The sequence below is a fragment of the Ahaetulla prasina genome, chromosome 1, assembly GCF_028640845.1.
Source record: "Ahaetulla prasina isolate Xishuangbanna chromosome 1, ASM2864084v1, whole genome shotgun sequence".
NCBI classification, from domain to species: Eukaryota; Metazoa; Chordata; class Lepidosauria; order Squamata; family Colubridae; genus Ahaetulla; species Ahaetulla prasina.
The window spans coordinates 24041700-24063907 of NC_080539.1; the positions used below are offsets into that span (position 1 = coordinate 24041700).

Genomic DNA, 22208 nt, shown 5'->3' on the forward strand with positions numbered 1-22208 from the left:
CCCCCCAGCTGTCGCGAGAATTTGGCGGCTCGCGCTGGACTGCCTCGTGTTTTTAAAATCTCAGTCGATCTCGCGAGACCTGTCACATCGCGAAATCCGTTGTTGCCTTTTTTTCCCCAATCCAACCCACAGGTGGGCGGGGTGGGGGGGAAATCCGGTTTTAAAAGGGTTTTTATTTTATTTTTTCATTCTTGCTGCTTTCAGTTAGGGAAGCCGCCGAGAGTCACGTAGATGGGGGACGATATAAACGTAACAAATATTTAAATAATAAGTGGAACAAAGAAAACGAATTTTTCTCCGCTGATTTTAGCGCTTTTTAGTGTGAGGAGGTGGTTTGCGGCTGTCTTGCGTTGTAATTTAGACTTTAGTCACAGCGGCAGAAAAGTCTCTTACGCTCATGCTCACACGTTTCAACATGAGAATTGAAAGCAGGCTTTTAAACTCCGAATAGAATTGCCTTCTCACAAAGCTAACGTCTGGCTTTGCAACGAAATAACGCTGAAAGAATTGAATGGGCCTGCCGGGTTCATTACTGCCAGCTCTACCCAGTTCTCGCTGTACTTTTCCTTCCCCAAACTCTCGGGAGCCCGTCTTACTCATTTCCTTTGGCTGTCACCAGCTTGTCAATTTATTTTGTTTTACCTAGGCCCCTAGGTCTGAAATAGTCGTTTCGCTCCTGGGGAACGCTACCGCCTCAGACAAAGTGAGGTTAAGCAAAAGGAATTTTTAACATATTTTCCTGAAATAACAATTAATCAGTGAAACCACTTGCCTCCAGAAGTTGTGAATGCTCCAACACTGGAAGTTTTTAAGATATTGGATAACCATTTGTCTGAAGTGGTATAGGCAGGGTTTCCTGTCTGAGCAAGGGTTTGGACTAGAAGACCTCCAAGGTCCCTTCCAACTCTGTTATTCTATTATATTTCTCTATTCTATTCTATTATTCTATTCTACACTACACTGTCCAGCTTTCAAGCTAAAAACGAAGAAACTTCTCGACTCTCGCGAGAATTCGATCCATTTTATAACCGGTGACTGGAACTCTCGCGACAACTTACCAGCTTCGCCAAAAACGATTCCTCGTCATCAGCCTCTCGGGAGGTTGTGGGTCGCGTCGTGTATCGCGAGTACGAAAGCGCCAGTGACGTCCTCTCATAGTTACCATAAAGCGTCTCTCCATGGGAGCGGGAGCTTCATAGACCCGGTGGGTCTAGGCAAAAGATGGCGATGGGAGAGCGAAGGAGTTCGCCATAGGCGCAGCGATGCTTTTCTCCCTTCAAGTTGCGAATGTCACCCTGGACGGTAATGACCTGCCGAAGACCGATGGTGGTAGAGTCGGCGTAACTATAGTGACTGTAACACCATTAGACTCGGTAATATGAAAAATAAGATTCTGTGGTTACCCTGGTAACGGTGGACAGACACATAGCAACAGGAACCACAATTGCCCTGACAATAGATGTCACGAACTGCACATGGCTTGGTGGGTTTCTCTTTTTAATAATGCCTCCTAGGTTCAGAACTCAATTGATCAGTATTTTACATAACTTTTTTTTCAATCTTATCTTATATAAATTAATTCGATAGATAAAATAAATGTGGTTTCATTTCATCAGCTACATGATGGAGAACATAGAGATCTTAACCTAAATTTTCTACAGATATAAAAGATAACCCCAAAAAACAAGGCTGTGTGTTTCCTTAGCATAAATAATGTTACAATTATGTTCACATCTTGCCCTTCCTCGAAAGAATCCTTCCATGGAAGATTAATGCCTATACAGTATCTTGCTTTACATTGTCCAGAGAGATACTTCACAATTCCTCATATGTGTGCCTTTCTTAATAGAAATATAGAAGGTTGAACCTGGAATTTTGGCTTGCAAAGCATAAGCTCTGCCATTGAGACTTCTGTAAGAAAGCAGTCACTATTCGATTTCAGCTTATTCATCCAGTTCTGCCTGGGACCCATGAATGCACACACAGATGCAGAGAGAGTTAGTGATTATCCTGTTAAGTTTGATGGTCTATACCACACTTGCCATATAGTATTGCTAATCATGAAATTGACACGAGGCAAACTATATTACTGAGTACATAGCTAATTCAGTCCTGAATGGGAAACCTCCTTTTAATTAGCAGTAGAGGGACAAAATGAAAGTAGTGCCACCATCATTGTATCAATAAAGTCAGTTTTACTGAACACTGCCTCGCCCTTAATTGCTGCTCTAAAGTCTACTGTAAATCCCTTCTAATATTAAGAAATAACACCTGAATATTCTTATTTTCCTTTATTCATCCCTTCTGTTTTCCTGTTATGTCATACCTGTCTCTTTATTTAATCCTACTGGGAGCCATTCCACTTGAAGCAGAAGGCAGAGGATGTTCAGCAAACATTGAATCAATAAAAGATTATAATATCTATAATAAAAGGAAAAGAAATTATAATATCAGGCATTTTCTTTTATAAGCCTAACCAACTGGTTTTTTGCTGATTTTTGCAAGCCATTTTACAATTGAGTTAACAAGATTTCCTATATTGAGTGTTACCTCTATATAACGATCCCATTTTTTTCTGCTTTTAGAGTGAACAGCATCCTGGAACCTTGGATTTCAGTTTAAATATGAACTATTTTTTAAATGGAGGAGCCACATGACTCTGAATTAGCCTTCTACAAGAATTAATCTTTAGAGAATGCAATTGGATTTGTGGCACTGAATATTTTTTTTTTACCGTGTGATGGCAGGAGTGACCTTGTGTGAACCCACAGAACTGTATAATTTGTTGAATCAGTCTACAAAAATCTCTAGATTAGCAGAGCCAAACTATCTCTGTTTGTTGGGTAAGTGAAAGTTATCAAAGATAGTTACATTAATGCACGGTGTAGTTGGACATAAGAATACTACACTGTGCCTGTTAGTCATTGGTATCCATGTGAAAGAGGGCAAATGATGAGACATTATAATGCAAATATTACCATATATGTGCTAAATTCCATCCTTAACCTGATGAAATCATGATACATATAGAATATTAACATGGCTTGTTGCAGATGCCATTGCTGCTATTTTTTTCCTATTTTTAAAACTGTTTCGTATAAATCCTGTATATTACTCTTTGAGTGTTGCTAGGACTATGAGCCAGTTGTGTACAAAGCTATCATCCCTTGATCCTTAGTTTAGCAAATCCTTGAGGACCCTGCTCTATTTTTGGGATTAAAGCTGATCAGCGGCACTTGAGATTCTTACTCACTGAGACCATATTTATTTTATTACCTTTATGTCCTGACTTTCATTCAGGAGCATTTGTATCTTCTGTCCTCCTATTTTTCCCACCAAACTAACCCTGAGAAATAAGATGGGCTAAGAGAGAATGGTTTGTTCAAAGTCACCTAATGAACTTCTCTTAGAACTTGAGTCTCTACTGATTTCTTCAGCACCCAGAAATGTCTACAGTAGGGATGGGGAGATTTGAAAATTGGCAAATTGGTGAACTTAAGAGTTATGATGCTAACCCTATCTCTTTAGAACATCTGCAGCACATTAGCACATATTCAATAACCATTCCAAGGTAATCCTGCTGGTTTCCTGAGTCATTCCTAGTTCAGCACCTTAACCACTACTTTTCACTGCCCTTCTTTTCATATAGATTTCAGTATAGATTTGTACTTGTAGATTTCATATAAATACATTTTCTTTTCTCTTGTTGCTTTACGTTCAGATGCTCGTACCAAGAGGGAATATAATGAAAGCCATTTGATGACAGCACTAAGAGTCAAAACAGTGAGTTTTATTTCTGGAGAAGTCTATGATTTTTAATCTCCTCATATACCCTAAATGAAGGATAACAACTATGCAGAGATTTTTCTAATGGCTAAAAACTCTTAATTTTCTTTGCTAACATTTATGGAATGAAATTAGCTATTGCTTTTATGGTCATACTCTACCTTTAGGCCAGCCTATGCACATTTATCCTGATATAGCACTACCAGACAAAATGGGGCTGGTTGCTTTGTAAATATGCATTGCATGACACAATAATAAAAGAGCAGAAACATAACTGAAACAATCTCATTCTTTAATTTATTGAGATAAATGGAAGAAAATAGAATAGATTTGGCTCGTTGCCTAGAAAGCAAGAAGGAAGAAACCAGGTTCCTGTGTGATTAATGTGTTCCAACATTTGGACTACTGATGTGAAATGTGTTTTGAAATTAAAAGAAACACATCATTAAAAAACCCTGTTTCGTGCTTGAATGTACTTCCCGACATTACCAATACTGTTCCATTAGTAATCTGAAACCATTCTGAAGTATTTCAAGTTGAAAACACTTCCTTTGAATTTTGAAAGTGAAAATCTTTAATTTAGGGAATATAGTTTGATTTAGGTGCTGAAGTGATGCAGTGGTTAGAGTGTAGCACTGCAAGCTACTTCAGCTGACTGCTAGCTGCAGTTCGGCAGTTCAAATCTCACCTGCTTAAGGTTGACTCAGCATTCCATCCTTCCGAGGTCGGTAAAATGAGGATCCAGATTGTTGGGGGCAATGTTGATTCTGTAAACCGCTTAGAGAGGGTGGTATAAGCACTATGAAGCGGTATATAAGTCTAAGTGCTATTGCTATTTGTCAGAGTTTCTTGCAGAAATCATATCCAGAAAGCACACACAGATAATTGATTCATTAGGATTCATTAACTTCTCTTTATATACAATATAACACATGAATAAATGTACAATACCAATAGTGTTCTTTCAACGTGGTAGAGAGCTACAGGCAAAACACAGGCAGAGGAGAGAACAGCAGAGATGAGATTCAGTTCAGAGCAGACTAGTACAGACTAGTTTTGTTTTAGAGCTGAGCACATAGCTTAATACAGACAAAGAGAAACTCCTCTATACAGGGCAGTTAGGCTAAACCTAAACCACGCCCAGGCTCCTTCCAGTTTCAGTTTCCAAAATAGTTCCCATTGGCTGACCTTGTTATAATGCCTATTCATTGGCTGACTTTGTTACCATGTCTCTGCCAGTTCATGAATATTCTAACACTATTGCTATTTTTTTTTTAATTTACATTTATATCCCGCCCTTCTCCGAAGACTCAGGGCGGCTTACAGTGTATAAGGCAATAGTCTCATTCTATTTGTATATTTACAAAGTCAACTTATTGCCCCCCCAACAATCTGGGTCCTCATTTTACCTACCTTATAAAGGATGGAAGGCTGAGTCAACCTTGGGCCGGGCTTGAACCTGCAGTAATTGCAGGCTGCTGTGTTCTAATAACAGGCTTCTAACAGCCTGAGCTATCACGGCCCTTTGATGGCTTGTTTTTTGAATGAAGGATTAGGGTCAGGATTCAGAATAGTTCTAAAACTGTTCTTAATTGGCAAGGCAGATTCATGCTAGACTAGAAATTTGTTTTGAATACAGCAATCAATGGTTCTTGAGGAACCTATTAGTTCCATAGCACTTTCAATAAAGTAGCATTAAGCATTTGGGGATCAATATGCATAGGTGACAGTGCTATAGTTTCTTGGCATATTGAGACAAGAAAAACACAAACAATGTAGTAATAATCTTAAACATTAGTAATATCAATTTTCTTTTCAACAGCAATAGCAGTAGCAGTTAGACTTATATACTGCTCCATGGTGCTTTTACAGCATCCCTGAGCAGTTTACAATGTCACCATGTTGCCCCCAACAATCTGGGTCCTCATTTTACCAACCTCTGAAGGATAAAAGGCTGAGTTAACCTTGAAGCCTGTCAGGATCAAACTCCAGGCTGTGGGCAGTTAGCCTGCAATACTGCATTTTAACCACTGCGTCACCTGGGCTCAAAACCCTAAGGGGGAGGGGATGGGAATAAAAAATCCTGAGAGCTATCTTTCTTGTGATACAGGATAATATTCAAAATGAGGAATTGAATATACATCCTAAAACAGGTTGCACATTTTCCTCAAATATTTTTAACTAATCCATACCCTAACAAACATGACCTAGAGCAAGATTCTTTGGAAGCCATTCTCTACCCTAAAATTGGTCTCATATCGTCTTCAACACACAATTGGACATTCAAATGTCACCATTTATAAGTAAAGGACTATTTCATAGCTGAAGGTTTCAAAATTAGTTTTATTTTATAAGAATGGGACCAGATCCTGGGTATTTTTATGTTAGGGTTAGGGTTAGATTAACTTCCTTAGGATCCACTACAGAAATACTACACTCCATTCTTTAGTATCTGTATTTTGTGCTACTTAATTTACCTTTATTTGTTTGTTTTAAAGAATCCATTGGGCAAATATTTGGTGCCTCAGTCCATCAACCTGGAATGTGTTCGATACTGTGTAATATATGATGGCAAAACGGAGTCTGTGGATGCGGCTTTTGACATGGATTATGATCTACTTGAAGTGGATAAAGAACTAACACGTATCATCCCTCTTTTTCTCAAAACTAAAAAGGCAGGGTAGTTTGCTAAGGCTTGGCTCACTCTAGAGTGATGCTCCAAAATGTCTCATTCTTATTGAACTTAGTGATGATCAGATGTACTGGAATCAGTATCTAGAATTCCCAGTTGGGTTCCTGACAGTCTGAGACCAGCCCATCAAAGGCTTAATTGCATCAAGCAGTTGCCTTACTCCACCTGAGGCTGCTGAACGAGGCAGTCTACTGCTGCAAATAATGTGCATGGGAACTTTTTAAATGGGAGAAATGCTTCTACATCTTGTAATAAAAGTTTCACAACCTTTTGTTAAAATCCTTTTGTTTCTTCTTCTCTCCATCTAGCATTTGACACAGGAATTGACATAAAGGAATTAAGAAAGAAGCCATCCTCTGAATATAGTATGTTTTATGTTATCGTTATAGTGGCAAATCACTTGTTCGTGTAAATGGGATTTAAGGGTGTAGATAAATCCACTACTCCTTGACATGTGTCTGCCTGTTGTGGTCCGCCAGCACCCTGCAGAGCTGGCAATGGAGTCAGACAGCGATGAGGCTGAGGAAGAACATGGGCCAGTCCTGGAGGCTGGGGAAGGCCCAGATGAGGGCTCTGCGTCGGAGGCAGAGGTGGGGCCAGGGCCATCAGGGAATGATGTGCGGACTCCAGAGCCTCCAGAGGCTGACAGTAGTGAGGCAGAGGAACAGGAGGAGTTTTTTCCTAATGCACGCATGAGAAGAGCTGCCAGAAGGCAAGAACAGCTCAAGCAAAGAGGATGACTTGGGAGTAGGGCCAAAAGATGAGTGGCCCCTCCCATAAGGCTTAAAAGACCAGCAACGGCATTTGGACTCTTTGCCGGAAAACAACGTTGATAGCTTTGTCTTGCTGCATTTGTTTTGTATCGATATTTTCTGAACTTTTGCCAAGAAAGGCCTTTGGCAGTTTGCCTAATTGGACCAAGGTTGGTGATAGGACTGAGGAATTGTGTTGGGAGGAATTTGCTTTAATTTAGTTGAACTATGCTGAGAATGAGTTAATTCTCAGGTGTTCTAATAAAGTTTGTTTGTTTTATACTGACTGAGTTACACTGACCTACTACCTACTTGGGCCTGGGTCACAACACTGCCTTAGAAGTACCTTCCTTTTCAGCATTTGGGGGGTGGGGTTGCAAACCTAGAAAAAAATGACTAGCTAGCTCCTGTAATTAGATATTAATAACATGGTTAATAGAGCCATTGCTGCTGATGTGTAACCTTATAGAATGCAGTATTGCAGGCTAATTCTGCCGACTGCCAGAAGTTCAATCCTGACCATTCATGGTTGACTCAGCCTTCTATCCTTCTGAGGTCAGTAAAACAAGGACCCAAATTGTTGGGAGCAATATGCTGATTCTGTAAACTGCTTAGAGAGGGCTGTATATAAGTGCTATTGCTAGTGCTATCAGTCATTTAAATAAATAAATACTTGGGGGAAAAACAATGGAGTGTAAGATATATAGAAAGAGGCATTGCTTTTAAGAGATAGAACTTGGATCCTATTGTGATGAAGATGGGAATATACACATAATTACAGAGATCTAATAACAAATGAGATGGACTTATAGAAGGCCATGCTACAAATTAATAAATATTTTATATTAACACTTTACTCTCTAAATGATCTACTTGTAGATGCTAAAGAAGGCTCTGCAGCACGCTGTGCAAGAATTATGCAGCGACTCACCCGCTTTCCAGTCATGGTCTTAAGAGGCGGTTATGAACGCTTTACAGCCACCTACCACTACCTCAGGACCCAAAAGATCTTTTGGATGCCTCAAGTACGACAAACGTCATAGAGGAAACACCAGGCTTTCTCCTTATATTTCAAGATTTCCCTTTTTTTTCTTCTTCAACTCAGAGGAGTATTATTTTTTATTAATAAATTGGCAGTGGGAAATCTCAGGTCTATATGCGCACCCACATACATGGCCATCTTTGTGGTGGGAAACTTAAATCTTCTTCTTTGGTGCTCCAATTAGTTGTTGAAAACCTCAGAAGAAGTTAAAGTTAATAGTCCCTCGTGGTTCTTAGTCTGTTCTTCTCTGTGCTTTTTTTGAGAGTCTTGGAAACAGCTTGTTTCTTAGCTTCTCTTTCTTTCTATCCCTTCTAGAATGGCGTGGTGGCTTCCACATTCACACCAACTTGATTTGGAATTGGCTTGATGTCATGCCCAGGTGTTTTTTTTCAGGGGGGGAGAGGGGGGTTTCAGCAATTTAGGGAAAATTCTTTCCAAGCTCATCAAGTGGTCAGATGGCCCACAAAATTTCACCTCTTTCTCTTTTTTTTTTTTTTTGCCAAACATTGTTATGGAAATGTTCAAATGTAATGTAATCATACTCAATTTTCGCTTTATAACTGTGTGAAGGTTGGATAAGACTTCTCATATAGGTAATTAGCCATATTTTTCAGAACTTTATGATGCATCTTACAATCCAAATGTATATCAGAATGTAAATATTAGGGGGAAGTGTATACAAAATGTGTACATTACAACATGCAAAAGATGTTAATGTCAAGAAAAGTAGCTACAGGTGGGAGATGAGTATACATAAAAATAAGCTCAGAATTTTGGTTGGGAGCTCTTGTTCTTCTGTAAAGTAGACTGCATTTTCTAAGGCTTAGCTTACAATATTGAATAAAGCAATGATTGGCTGATTCATGTTCATGTAGCAGTGGCTGAGAATACAATAGAATAGAATAGAATTAGAATCAAATCAAATCAAATCAGTGGTGGGTTGCTCTCGGTTCTGTCCGGTTCTTGAGAACTAGTAGTAAAGGCGGGAGGAAGCTCCGCCCACCTGCCCTGAAATCATATTTGGCAATCTGTGCATGCGCAGAAGCTTCTGCGCATGCACAGAAGCACGTGCATGCTCCCATTGCAAACCAATAGTAAAAGTCAGTAGAATCCACCCCAGAATAGAATAGAATAGAATAGAATAGAATAGAATTGAATTGAATTGAATTGAATTGAATTGAATTGAATTGAATTCTTCATTGGCCAAGTGTGATTGGACACACAAGGAATTTGTCTTTGGTGCATATGCTCTCAATGTACATAAAAAGACAAGATACATTCATCAAGAATCATAAGATACAACACTTGATAGTCATAGGGTACAAATAAGGAATCAAATCATACTAGGAAACAATATCAATATAAATCGTAAGGATACAAGCAACAAAGTTACAGTCATGCAGTCATAAGTGGGAGGAGATGGGTGATAGCAACTATGAGAAGACTAATAGTAATAGTAATGCAGCCTTAGTGAACAGTTTGACAGTGTTGAGGGAATTATTTGTTTAGTAGAGTGATGGTGTTCTGGAAAAAACTGTTCTTGTGTTTAGTTGTTTTGGTGTGCAGTGTTTTACAGCAAGTATTTAAAATATCTAAAACAAGTTTTGTTCAAGAGTCTCTTAAGTAGGTAGATTGCACCCCAAAATTTTGTAAGAATTATATCTAGCATTTGATACTCTAGTCTAGATGCTCTTTCTACTCTTGTTATTCCCTAATGTTTTTAGCAGGGCTGGTTAAAACTCAGGGTTCTGCTCAAGTGTGTATGCACAGTAAGCTGAGTATAAGCTCAGACCTCCTCTCTCAGCAGAGACTAGATTTTTATTATTTAGAACAGGTGTTTGCATTCCTTCTCTTTTCCTCAAGTAGCAAAAGCTTCCTAGATCCAGCAGGCATTTGAGGCAGACAACCAGAATCCTTCCTCCTCAGGGAGGTCTATGGCATCAGTTTATTCCTGTTGGATATTTTTTAAAGGATTCTTGCATTTTATTTCATTTAAGGACTATCCCTGCAATATTCTCTTGCGAATTTTAAACCTTTACATAGAAGAGAGTTCTCTTCCAGCCAAACTCACACTGCCTGCTTTCCGTTTGTCTAATGAGAAATACGTAGGTATCATTGAGTTCAGTGGGACTCAGTCTCAGTGGTCTGCAGCCTGCAAGGTTCTACATTTTATTGGATTTGAGATGTGAAGCTTACTCACTCAATAACCCCTCTTGCAATAAAGAGGATTTTGAAAATGGCCATATTGATTTCAGCTTCCTGATTTTGAACAAGTACTGTGCTTTCATTGGATGATCTGTCCCCCTCCCCAACAGGAATTGGAAGCCTTTAAGACCTATCCAGTAGAAATCTTGCCTGCTAAGGTGTACATGGGAAACTACGCACAAGCCTGTGACAGCCAGATTCAGAAGGACCTGAAAATCAAGGCTCACATTAATATCTCTGAGGAAGCCGGCATATTGTGAGTATGCAGCCCCCCTCCCCCGGTAACAGTATACTGAAGACAATTCAGCACTCCCCACTTTTCTAGTCTTGTAAGAGAAATCACAACAGTTACCTTCCTATGCATTATTTTAGTCCTGGGTATTATAAGGCCATTTCCAATCATGCCACTGAATTTTAGCACTTGAATATTTATTTATTCTTAAGAGCAGTTTCTTATCAATGTACAGTGACAGACATATGGAATTTATAAATGAAAGACCTAGAGTAGGCTTAATGTTGTTTTTAAAAACACCTTCCCCTATTTCCACCCAAAAGTACCTGGAAGAATGAAAACCAGCTTACAGTGTCACCTTTATTTATTTATTTATTGAATTTTTATACCGCCCTTCTCCCGAAGGACTCAGGGCGGTGTACAGCCGGAGATAAAATACAAAATATGTACAATTAAAACAAATTAAAACATATCAAAATTACAAAAACGGCTAATAATTAAAATTAAATTTAAAATATTTAAGAATATTAATAAAACCCCAATTTAAAATCAAACTATTATGCCAGTCCCGCTTGAATAAATAAGTATGTTTTTAGCTCACGACGGAAGGTCCGAAGATCAGGCACTTGACGTAGGCCAGGGGGGAGTTCATTCCAGAGCGTCGATGCTCCCACAGAGAAGGCCCTACCCCTGGGGGTCGCCAGCCGACACTGTTTGGCGGACGGCACCCTGAGGAGACCCTCTCTATGAGAGCGTACGGGTCGGTGGGAGGCATAGGGTAACAGCAGGCGGTCTCGTAAGTACCCGGGTCCTAAGCCATGGACCTTAAAAGTATGGGTATCTTATCAACCAAAGATTGTCTATCTCAATATCCGATAGAAGTGGGTAGGCAACTGAAAAGCATCTCAGCCTGAAGGCATCCTTTGACTCCATATGCAGGTCTTAAGAAAGCCTACATAAAAAGAAAAAAGAAAAAAAGGGGGGGAAAAAGAAAGCCTACATCCCCTTTAAGGACTCTAGGCAATTTGTATCCCCTGCACAATGAGAATAGATCTACAAAAATATAAACTCAGATTATCTATGTTTCCTTGCCCATTTTTCAAACTCTGTTGTATTTTTTAAATGACCCGTCCTCTAAAAAGCTTACCGTATATATAATTCCCACCCCCAAACAACTCCATGAATTAGGCCAGTTTGAGAATGATTGACTGAAGACCATTATGAGCTTTATACCTAAACAAAAATTTGAACTATTCCAATGCTAATAAGTTGTAATATGACGATATTCACTGGGCTGATTTAATTTTGCATGCTTCTAAGCAGATCGTCTCTTTTTCCTCAGCTTCCTTGAAGACAGAGAAAAACTCCTTCATATTCCTATTCCTGATTCTCTAGAAGCAGATTTATTTTCTCACTTTGTCACCATTTGTCACTTTATTGGTAAGTAGACTAGTGATATTCTCGTCCCCCAATCCAGAGGGCAAGTGTATAGCTCCAAACTCATTTTTTATCTGTTTATTCCAAATATTCAATCTTTCCATCATTTCACCTCATCACACCCCTGCTAAAGAGACAGGATTATCTTCTGCATTGTCAGTATATCTGTAAATTAAAAGCCTTCAGATTGAACTTCTTGAGGGAAATCCGGGGGTGGACTTCAACTACCAGAATTCTCCAGCCAGTCATACCAGCTGAGGAATTCTGGGAATTGAAGCTTGCTGAGGTTGAGAAACACTGATTTGGGCTATAAACAAAAAATATAGAATGGCATGAATTAATGTGGATTAATATAGTCCCAAATTTCTTGCCCTAAATTCCAAATTGTAATGAAGTCAGAATAATAAAAAAAGAACTTGAGGTTTAGCTGTTTTTAGACTGCTGTTGATCCTATCATAATCACAACCCTGTAACAGAGAATCTCCAGATTTCTGGTGCCAGCAGAACATTTAGGGATCACCTAAAGCAGAGGTCTCCAACCTTGGTCCCTTTAAAACTTGTGGACTTCAACTCCCAGAGTCCCTCAAAGCTGGCTGAGGAACTCTGGGAGTTGAAGTCCACAAGTCTTAAAGGGACCAAAGTTGGAGACCCCTGACCTAAAGTGGTGAGGATAGAGCAGGCTGAGAGGTAATGGGGACAAAAAAAAGAAAACAAACAGTACAGCACAAGCTTAGCGCCTGCCTGCAACTCCTTAAAGCAGCTGCATCTTTTTCCAGGATCAGGAAAAGAGCAACTACTTGAATCATCTTCTCTAAGGAGAACAGAGGAATATATGAGGATGGACCACTTACTGAGGCAAGATGGCTTCTGAATAGATATGTGCAGATCAATGCAAATTTGATCCTTTTTGCCTATTGATTTGCAGTGTGTGATTTATGCCTGCATTTTTATTGAAATATCCAGACATAAATATACAGACATGTCCATTTAGAGAACATCTATAGAAATCATCGTATGTGCTACTGTTTTTAGTAAAGTGTTTGCAAAGTACAATAGTTTGCCACTGCCTCCTTCCTTGGGCTGGGAGAGACCAAACTGACTCAATGTCAGAGGCAAGATTAGAACTCAGTTTTCTGGTTTCTAGCCTGGTGTTTTAACCACAATAGTACAACAAACTGGTTTCCCAACTATATTTATACAGTAGTGTTTTTTAAATCCATTTTGTTTAGAGAACTCATGGTGTCAGTTCAGAACTTTTAGTTCTCTAGATAACAGACTTCATTTCCCATTGGAATATATAAGCTACGTATTGGCAAGTAGGCCCTCATGTCCCCTAGGGACATAATCTCATGCCTTCCCATAACTCTTGCATACCTTGACACAGAAATAAGTCTGACTAACATCAATGGGACATCCTGCTGGACGTAAATGTATGAGCTTAAAACTTGAAGAATTCACATTTGGCCCAACCATCTCTCATAATTTTCCCACATAAACTGGCATCAAGATTAAAACTGTAAAAAATAAAAAAGGGATTGTTTTTATGTAGAATTTATTGCCTTCTTAATGAAAAATTTAAATTAATGAAAAAATTGTTTAGATGCTTACATCCATAAAGGAGCAGTCCTGGTCTTCTCCACTTTTGGAATAAGCAGGTGTAGCACAGCAGTGATGGCTTACCTTATCCATTCCTGCAAGCTTTACTTGAAGGTGAGTGTAGTTGACAACCTGTGGCAACCTTTCCTACTAGGTGCTCTGGATACATTAGGGTTGTAACTTCCCATACATCTGGAGAACACAAGTAGGGAGAGGCTATCATACACTGATGTTGGCTCTCCCCACCCCCAACATGTCTTGCCATTATGGTGAGCATTCATGTAGCTGCACTCGTCACATTTTATTCTCAGATATCTTTTTGTCCAAATTTCTCTCCCATTCTCTATTGTTTTATGTGTCAGTTTTTCAACTATTAGACTCTTGGAATAGAAATCTACATTGTTTGTAGATTTTCTGCTGTCAAATTAAGTTCGATGCTAATCAGTTTAGGCAGTTTTAAAAACCGAATATGAAATCAAAGATGATATAGTGGCCTTTATGCCTAAATTAGAACATGAATCATGTTTACTTTAAAGTGTCTCATACCGAGTCTTTCATTTTGCCTAATATTGGTCTACCATGATCATCAGTGGCTCCCCAAAGGCTCAAGCAAGATCTTCCTATCACTTGCTACCTGACTCTTAGCTAGAAACTGAGAATGGAAAATGTTGCAAATTAAAACATGGGTTGTGCTACTTACTATGGCTCCAAGGGTGTCTTCAGGAGCAGTCGACAAAAACAACATGGTGCGCATGGCTGAAGCCCTGCACCTTTTATTGCATACTGTTATCATCACCATCATTTTAAGCCATTGTCTATCCACTGCAGGATGAAGGCCTCTTCCACATCTTTTCAACCAATACAGTCCTGAGCTTTCTTTTGCCAATTGCCCCCACAATACTTGCTGATGTTGTCAGTCTGTCTTGTTTTAAGTCTCTTTCATGGACACTTTTTACCAAGTGGGATTCATTCTATGACTGCCTTGGTCCACCTGCCATCAGTTCTTCTTGTTATGTGACCAGACTGTTGTGTATTGTATATACATAAAAAGCGGTTAAGTTTTAAGTGATGTATCAAGAACTGAACTTAGGGTTTTGGCAAATGAAGCATGTATTTCACCATGAAGTTACAGAGAACCCTTCTCTGTTTATGGTTTAGATGGAACACAGAATTCAATGCAAGTCTTCTGTTCCCCCAAAACACTTGGGGCTTTCCTCAAATATTTTCCTTGCTCCTGATCGTTGTATTTTATAACTTTCTTCACAGAACGCTTGGAATTATGTCCAGAAATGTAAAAATAACATGCGGCCCAATCGAGCATTTGTGAAACAGCTGTCAGATTGGGAACAACGAATCTATATAACTGCCATCACTGACACTTCAGAACCAAATTACTGATCGGCAGCTTTGTTTGTTGTGAGTTAGTGGGGCAGAAAAATGAGAAGGAAACCAATGTTTATTTTTTAGAAACTGTTGAAAAGAAAACTTTATCTTCCATTGTTGCACTATTGCTGACTTCATCGTCTGTCTCACACTCAACAGACACTGTATTATGTTTTTATTTTTCATGAGCTTGTTTGTCAAGGTCAGAAAGATATTATATAGAATAAACTTTCAGGCATCCAAAAACGTTGTTCCCCAAACGAGATATTTCCACTAAAACTCTGTGTTTCCAGCTACAGATCAAGGAAAGTTGTAGCCCCATCCAGTGGTGAAATCAATTTTTTTTACTATCGGTTCTGTGGGTATAGCTTGGTGGGTGTGGCTTGGGCGTGGCAGGGGAAGGATACTGCAAAATCTCCATTCCTATCCCATTCCAGGGGAAGAGTACTGCAAAATCTCCATTCCCACCCCACTCTGGGAGTTGAAGTCCACAAGTCTTAAAGTTGCCAAGGCTGAAGACCCCTGCTGTAGAAGGGGGATTTCTGAGAAGCTAGAAATTTCACACAGGTATATTAGAAATGAAGGGGAATCCTGCATAAGTAAACTATTTGAATAATCCCTGACAATCCATGTGACCCAAGCTCCAAGCAAGCAAGTCATATTTTCCTTTGCCTGACACACCAGTAACATTTTTTTAATTAAAAAGTTTTACCACAGTTTTAACAATTAATTACCCTCCTCCTCCCTCCACCTCCCAGCACCAGTAACATCTTGATAGTCCTATATGGGCATTGGGACAATGGTAGTAGAAAGACTTCCCTAGTTTCTAAATTTTTAGAGTCGAACAACTAAGCAAAGATCTCAGCCTAGCAACAATCAGGATTAGAGTTCAGAAAAAGCAAAAGGCATGCTCAGCTGGCAGCAGGGGGTAATGACCCACATGGATCTAATGCCTTATCAAGGACATAATCATGTGCTGCATGACAGTTTTATTATGAAGGTTGCAAGAACTTGGCTACAGCAAATAGACTGGCAATTTCCTAAGCGATAATTGACAGTCTGCAGATTGAACATGGCTCTCAAACTTGTTTTTGGCCCTTAGAATCTCCCCCTACCCCACCCAAGTAACTAGGCAGCAAATTGTGCAAAACTCAAAATGCCTCCTGCAATTATGCCACCTGCTCCAGCAACCCTCACCCTGTTGTGATGGAAACTTGTCGTTTACATCCGAAGGGAACTAAAGAGAAATTACATACGTTGCAGCAAAAACAGCTGTGGCAAGAAGCAAATCACCATGAACCATTCAAAAATGGTTGCTATAAAAAAACAAATTTAAAGAATAAGAGGAAGTTGTTTGCAGAGAATTCCCACCACAGTTTCCCCCAATAATGTAAACACTTATGTGACTTCAATGTTGACATAGATAATAATGGCCTGGTTTGTTACTTTTCTGATCTGGAAAGGGTCAGATCAGGTTACAATTGAATGGGAAACAAGTGTAAAATCAGAGAGGTCCAAACTGGGAAGTTAAAAAAGCATCTGGAAAGAAAGAAGGAGCAAAACTCTTATTGCTAACCAGGCAGTCCGTGAAGTCTTCTGTAGCTTTTATGAGAGTATCTTATACAGATCGAACCAATGGGTGCTTATGTGACAGAACATAGCTAAACAAACCTTAGTTTAGCAGGATAGTTAGGCCACCATGTCGCTGCGACTTCACCGGTATCTGACATCCTGCTGTCTGACACATGATCTCCAGAAAGGGTGCAGAGAAGAGCAACAAAAACGATTATGGGGCTGGAAGCTAAATCATACGGTGAACGGTTTACAGGAATTTGATATGTAGTCTCACGAAAGAAGGACCATGATAGCAGCGTTCCAATATTTGAGGGGTTTCTACAAAGACAAGGAGGTCAAAACTATTTTCCAAAGTTCAAAAGCCATGACAAGAAACAACAGTTGGAGGCTAACCAAGGAGAAAAGCAGCCTAGAACTAAGGAGAACTTTCCTAAGGGTGAGAGGAATGAACCAAGGGAACTGCTTGCCTTCAGAAATTGTGGACGCTCCATTACTAGAGGCTGTCAAGAAGATATTGGACAGGCACTTGTCTGAAATGGTATATAGGGCAGTGGTGGAATTCAATTTTTTTTTACTACAGGTTCTGTGGGTGTGGGAGGGGAAAGATACTGCAAAATCCCCATTCCCTCCCCACTCCTGGGGGAAGGATATTGCAAAATCTCCATTCCCACCCCACTCGGCCCAGCCAGAGATGGTATCTCTGAACTATTCAAAATTTCCGCTACCAGTTCTCCAGCACCTGCTGAATTTCACCCCTGGTATAGGGTCTCCTGCTCGAGCAGGGGGTTGGACTAGAACAGGGGTCTCCAATCTTGGCAACTTTAAGTCTGGCGGACTTCAACTCCCAGAATTCCCCAGCCAGCAAAGGAAAGCTGGGGTGTTGAAGTCCGCCAGGCTTAAAGTTGCCAAGGTTGGAGACCCCTGGAGTTGAAGACCTCCTGGGTCCCTTCCAACTCTACTGTTCCAACTCTATTATTCTATGTTCTTTGTGTGGTGAGCGGCGACAACGACAGTAAGAGTGTCTGCTCCCTTTCTCTGTCTCCTCGACCTCTCGCCCTCCTGCCCTCTCAGCCGTCCTTCATCCCGCCCGCCCTGAAGCCGCTGCTGTCTTTAGCCTCGGCGCTCATTGGCCGGGCCGTCAGCGGGCGGGTCCTCGAGAGCCGTGGCGGATTGGCCGAAAGGCCGTCCTTCGGGAAGCGTCGCTCCCGCCTCTTTCTCCACTCCGCCCCCGCTCTGCGGGAAGGCGCGTCGGGGAAAAAAAAGGGGTCGCCCGCCGGTCTCCGAGCACAGTCGCCATGGACCGCCGGCCCTCGGTCGCCGACTGCCTCCGGGACTGGGGGGAGCTGCAGGACGGCTTCCAGCTCGCGCAGGTGCTCTTCGGAGGTGGGGTGGTGGTGGGAGGGGGGGGGGCGTTGGAAAGGCCACGTCACGGAAAAGGGGCGTTGTCAAGCCGGGCGGAAGGGTCTGGCCGGCTGCGAGCGGGAGGAAGCCGGGCTCAGCCCCCGCGGTCGCCCCCAGCTGGCAGCGTTCCTCAACTGGGGGTCATCTGGAGCAGGGGTCTCCAACCTTGGCAACTTTAAGCCTGGAGGACTTCAACTCCCAGAATTCCCCAGCCAGCTTTGCTGGCTGGGGGATTCTGGGAGTTGAAGTCCTCCAGGCTTAAAGTTGCCAAGGTTGGAGACCCCTGATCTGGAGGAAAGGGGGCTGCTGCTCCGTTCCCAGCCCAGGAGTTGACATCCGGAAACGGGGTGAGTGGAAACTAATGCCTCTCGGACTGGGTTAGCAAACCGTTTGGGTGAAGAAAAGAGTATTTTAAGCATGTGCAGATTGCCTGGGCCCGAAAATAGTGGGAGGGAGGAGTGTGGCACAAACTCGGGTTTCTTTAGGTAGACGTCCAACCTCTGTTATTAAAGCAAAGAGAGAGAGAGAGTTTTTATATCTTCTAGTCTAGTGCATGCATGAGAAGAGCATTGCTGAGCATGTGAAGAGTGCTTTCCCCTGCCTGGTGCTTTTAGCAAGGGTGAAAATGGATGGAAGCTTTCCTGAGTGTGCTGCCCCCTCGTTTTCTGTATCTTTAAAGGGGGGCGTTTGCAGACCAAATGATCTGACTTTTTATTTCAAGGATCGTTTACATTTTCATTCATTTACAAATGATTTGTAAATGAATGTAAATTCATTTGATCATTTTTGCAGCTGGCATTTATTTCAATGCCTTCTGCAAAATAGCCACGTTTGTGCTGGAGCAGCCTTGCATCCAGCAGTAGATACTGTATACGGAAGACATGGCTATGGTTAGTTACTAGTCCAAAGGGTTATCACATTATCAGTATCAAGGGCTCTGTACTTCTGGCACCCGTTGCACGGAGGAATTATTACCGTAGATATGCTTTTGCTCTGCTGTAAATTACAAAATCAAATGATATCAAAGATATCTGCTATGAAGGTTAAAAAAAATTCCTTACAACTACAGTTTACCTGTCAGTTCTTTATCTAGCCTCTGTTTGAAAGCACTCTATCCAAAAATTGTCCACTTTTCTTGGTAGACTTTTCCACTGTTTAGATTCTGTACGCTGGCCAGATTCCCAGAACATCATACCAAACCATTGTGGGTTGCTGATTTATGGCATTGTGTGTATGTAGACCCAGCCAACTGTGTTTATTCAACAAGCCAAGGTTTGGTTTCAAACTTTTCAGGTTGCAGAGTGTGATTAATCTATCTTAAATCCTGATCAAGGAAGGAAGCTATGTTCAAGACAACTTCTTTTCCCCTGTAGTGTCACACAGAACCCCATCAAATCCTTCTGCTCATGGTTCTGCAAAACAGTTTTGAAAACCTGGTTAAATATGTGGCAATCCTAGGCAGATCTTGATAGTTGAAATCTCCTTGTGAGGAATTTGGCTGTTAAGTTTCCTGGAGGAATCTAGCTGACCCCTTGAAAATAGGATGCTGAATTTTCAGGTATCTGTGTTGATCTGGAATAACTGGATCTTCTGTTTTTCAACCAGACTGACTTCCAGCCCTTTCTTTTTTCATATATTATTAATGAGGAGAAAACTTAAAATGTTTGTGCGTGAGTTCCAGGTGCTATGGAAAAATCCTAAAACTTCGCAGGTGTGGATGAAGCTAGCTTTGATTATGGGATTCGAAAGGTATGGCATGGAATATGGAAAAAATCCAGTTGTTTTCTGAGAAGGTTGAATTGTTGAGCTGTTGATATTGGAGTTACTGAGGAGAAAGGTAAAGAATTTGAGGACAGATATTAAGAAATTAAACTGACTCTAGCTTGACTGGGAGCCGTATCTGTTCTAGATGTTTTATATGCTTGGAGTTTATTCTGGAGCAAAGGTTTTGTTTTTTTTTTGTTTACATTTATACCCCGCCCTTCTCCGAAGACTCAGGGCGGCTTACAGTGTATAAGGCAATAGTCTCATTCTATTTGTATATTTTTTTACAAAGTCAACTTATTGCCCCCCCAACAATCTGGGTCCTCATTTTACCTACCTTATAAAGGATGGAAGGCTGAGTCAACCTTGGGCCGGGCTCGAACCTGCAGTAATTGCAGGCTCTGTGTTCTAATAACAGGCTTCTCTACTGCCTGAGCTATCCCGGCCCCGGTAGAGTATCAGTTATATTTTATTCAGTTTATAGATTATATGACTGCCTACAATACAACAATTGACCATATAGCGTCCTTCTCAATCAGCTGAGTATTTGGGCTGAGCTGCACAGTGTTGTGCTAGTTCACCTCAGGGTCGATTCCAATTGGTGATGATTGGGGAGATTTCCTGCCCTCAGTCCTACTGTTTGAGTTGCCTCAGGATTTGGTGCTTTCTCCTCTAACATCTACATGAGGACATTGGGGGAACTCATTTATTGCTATGAGTTGAGGTATTTATTGCAATGAGTACAGGTAGTCCTCGACTTAGGACCACAATTGAGCCCAAAATCTGCATTGCTACCTAAGTGAAACATTTGTTCAGTGAGTTTTGCGCCATTTTACGACCTTTCTTGCCACAGTTGTTAAGTGAATCACTGCAGGAACCCAGTTATTAAGTGAATCTGTCATCCCGATTGATTGACTTGGCTTGTCAGACGGCCGCAGTAGCTGATCACATGCCCCCTCCCCCAAGGCCCTGCACCCGTCATAAATAGGAGTCAGTTGCCAAGCATCTGAATTTTGATCACGTGACCATGGGGATGCTGCAGTGGTCGCAAGTCTTAAAAAAACCCCATCATCAGTCACTTTTTGCAGTGCTGTTGTAACGTTGAACGGTCACTAGATGAATTGTTGTAAGTCGAGGACTACAGGTACACCAAAAGAGCCCTCACAAGACTGAATGATTTTGTGGCCCACTGATTCCAGTACTGTGCCATCTTTGGTGCTGAATATGGGCTGCACTGCCCCAGTGTGTAATCCAAGGCTCTTCCTAGACTCACGACTCCTGCTTAATAAGCAGATGGCAGCCCATGGCATCTGGGGCCTTTGCCCAGCATCTTATGTGCCAATGGTGCTTATGTGCTATTATGTGCTATTATGTGCAGTGGTGCCTATTCCTTGATAGGCAAGCTCTGCTTACAGTCACCTATGCTCTAGTTCAGGGGTCTCCAACCTTGGCAACTTTAAGCCTGGTGGACTTCAACTCCCAGAATCCCCCAGCCAGCAAAGCTGGGAGTTGAAATCCACCAGGCTTAAAGTTGCCAAGGTTGGAGACCCCTGCTGTAGGTGCCTTCAGTTCAGACTACAGTAACACACTCTTTATGGTCTGCCCTTGAAGAGTATCTGGAAGTTTCAGCTGGTACAGAATGCAGTGACACAGGTGGTTTGTGTGCTCCTAAAACGGTGCATGCTGCACTTTTGCTCTGTGACCTGCATTGGCTACCAGTTTGTTTCTAGGTCCAATTCAAGGTGCTGATTTTTAACCTTTCAAGCTTTTCACGATATGGGACTGGGTTATCTGATTGGGGACCGGCTCTCCCCAATGGCATCAGCCCCTCACCCCCCATTAGACCTGGCACATGCACGTACCATCAGTTAGGAACATATATTTGGGGGGAACCCCCGCAGCAGGTCTTCTCAGATGCGGCACCTGCCTTATGGAATATTCTTCTAGTGGAAATTAGATTGGCTCTTTCCTTGTTGAAGTCCTCAAGATCTGGTTATGTCACCAGGCCTGGGGCTCCCAGCGATCTGGAGCAGTGGAGGGATTCAAGTCATTTAACAACCGGTTCTCTGCCCTAATGATTTCTTCCAACAACCAGTTTGCCAAACTGCTCAGACAGTTAACAACCGGTTCTCCCGAAGTGATGCGAACTGGCTGAATCCCACCACTGATCTGGAGGTATGTCTAGATCAGCAGCCCCCAATCTTTTGGGCACTAGGAATTGGTTCCGTGGAGAGAGATTTTTCCGTGGACTGGAGGGGGCGTGGTTTCCCTTGCTGCCTGCATCCCCCGGATGGGGCTTCGCTTTGTTTGCGTGGCTCGGTTTCTGACGTGCCACGGATCAGT

General features: G+C 41.5%; 2 protein-coding genes across 9 annotated transcripts in view; both read left to right on the forward strand.

Annotated features, from left to right (window-relative positions):
• The first annotated feature begins 1108 nt into the window (after positions 1-1108).
• On the forward strand, positions 1109-15893 carry STYXL1 (serine/threonine/tyrosine interacting like 1). Of its 5 annotated transcripts, none has more exons than XM_058164430.1 (10): positions 1109-1483; positions 2586-2843; positions 3722-3783; positions 6285-6429; positions 6787-6843; positions 8110-8255; positions 10588-10733; positions 12052-12149; positions 13747-13856; positions 15009-15882. In XM_058164430.1, exons 2-10 carry the CDS (start codon positions 2741-2743, stop codon positions 15138-15140), a joined length of 999 nt encoding a protein of 332 aa, XP_058020413.1. In that variant the 5' UTR covers positions 1109-1483; positions 2586-2740; the 3' UTR covers positions 15141-15882. The 5 variants fall into 5 exon arrangements, with proteins under 5 accessions (XP_058020413.1, XP_058020416.1, XP_058020414.1 ...); XM_058164433.1 differs by having other exon boundaries at positions 1109-1373; XM_058164431.1 differs by having other exon boundaries at positions 1109-1302.
• Positions 15894-17909: 2016 nt separating this feature from the next.
• The window catches only part of TMEM120A (transmembrane protein 120A), a 41754-nt gene continuing 37455 nt past the window's right edge, over positions 17910-22208 (forward strand). For 2 of the 4 annotated variants that reach the window (XM_058164442.1, XM_058164441.1), the window contains exon 1: positions 17910-18070. In XM_058164442.1, coding sequence (XP_058020425.1) covers positions 17996-18070 — 75 coding nt within the window. In that variant the 5' untranslated portion in view covers positions 17910-17995. The remainder of the gene's footprint in view (positions 18071-22208) is intronic. The other 2 variants (XM_058164439.1, XM_058164440.1) reach the window with 1 other exon arrangement.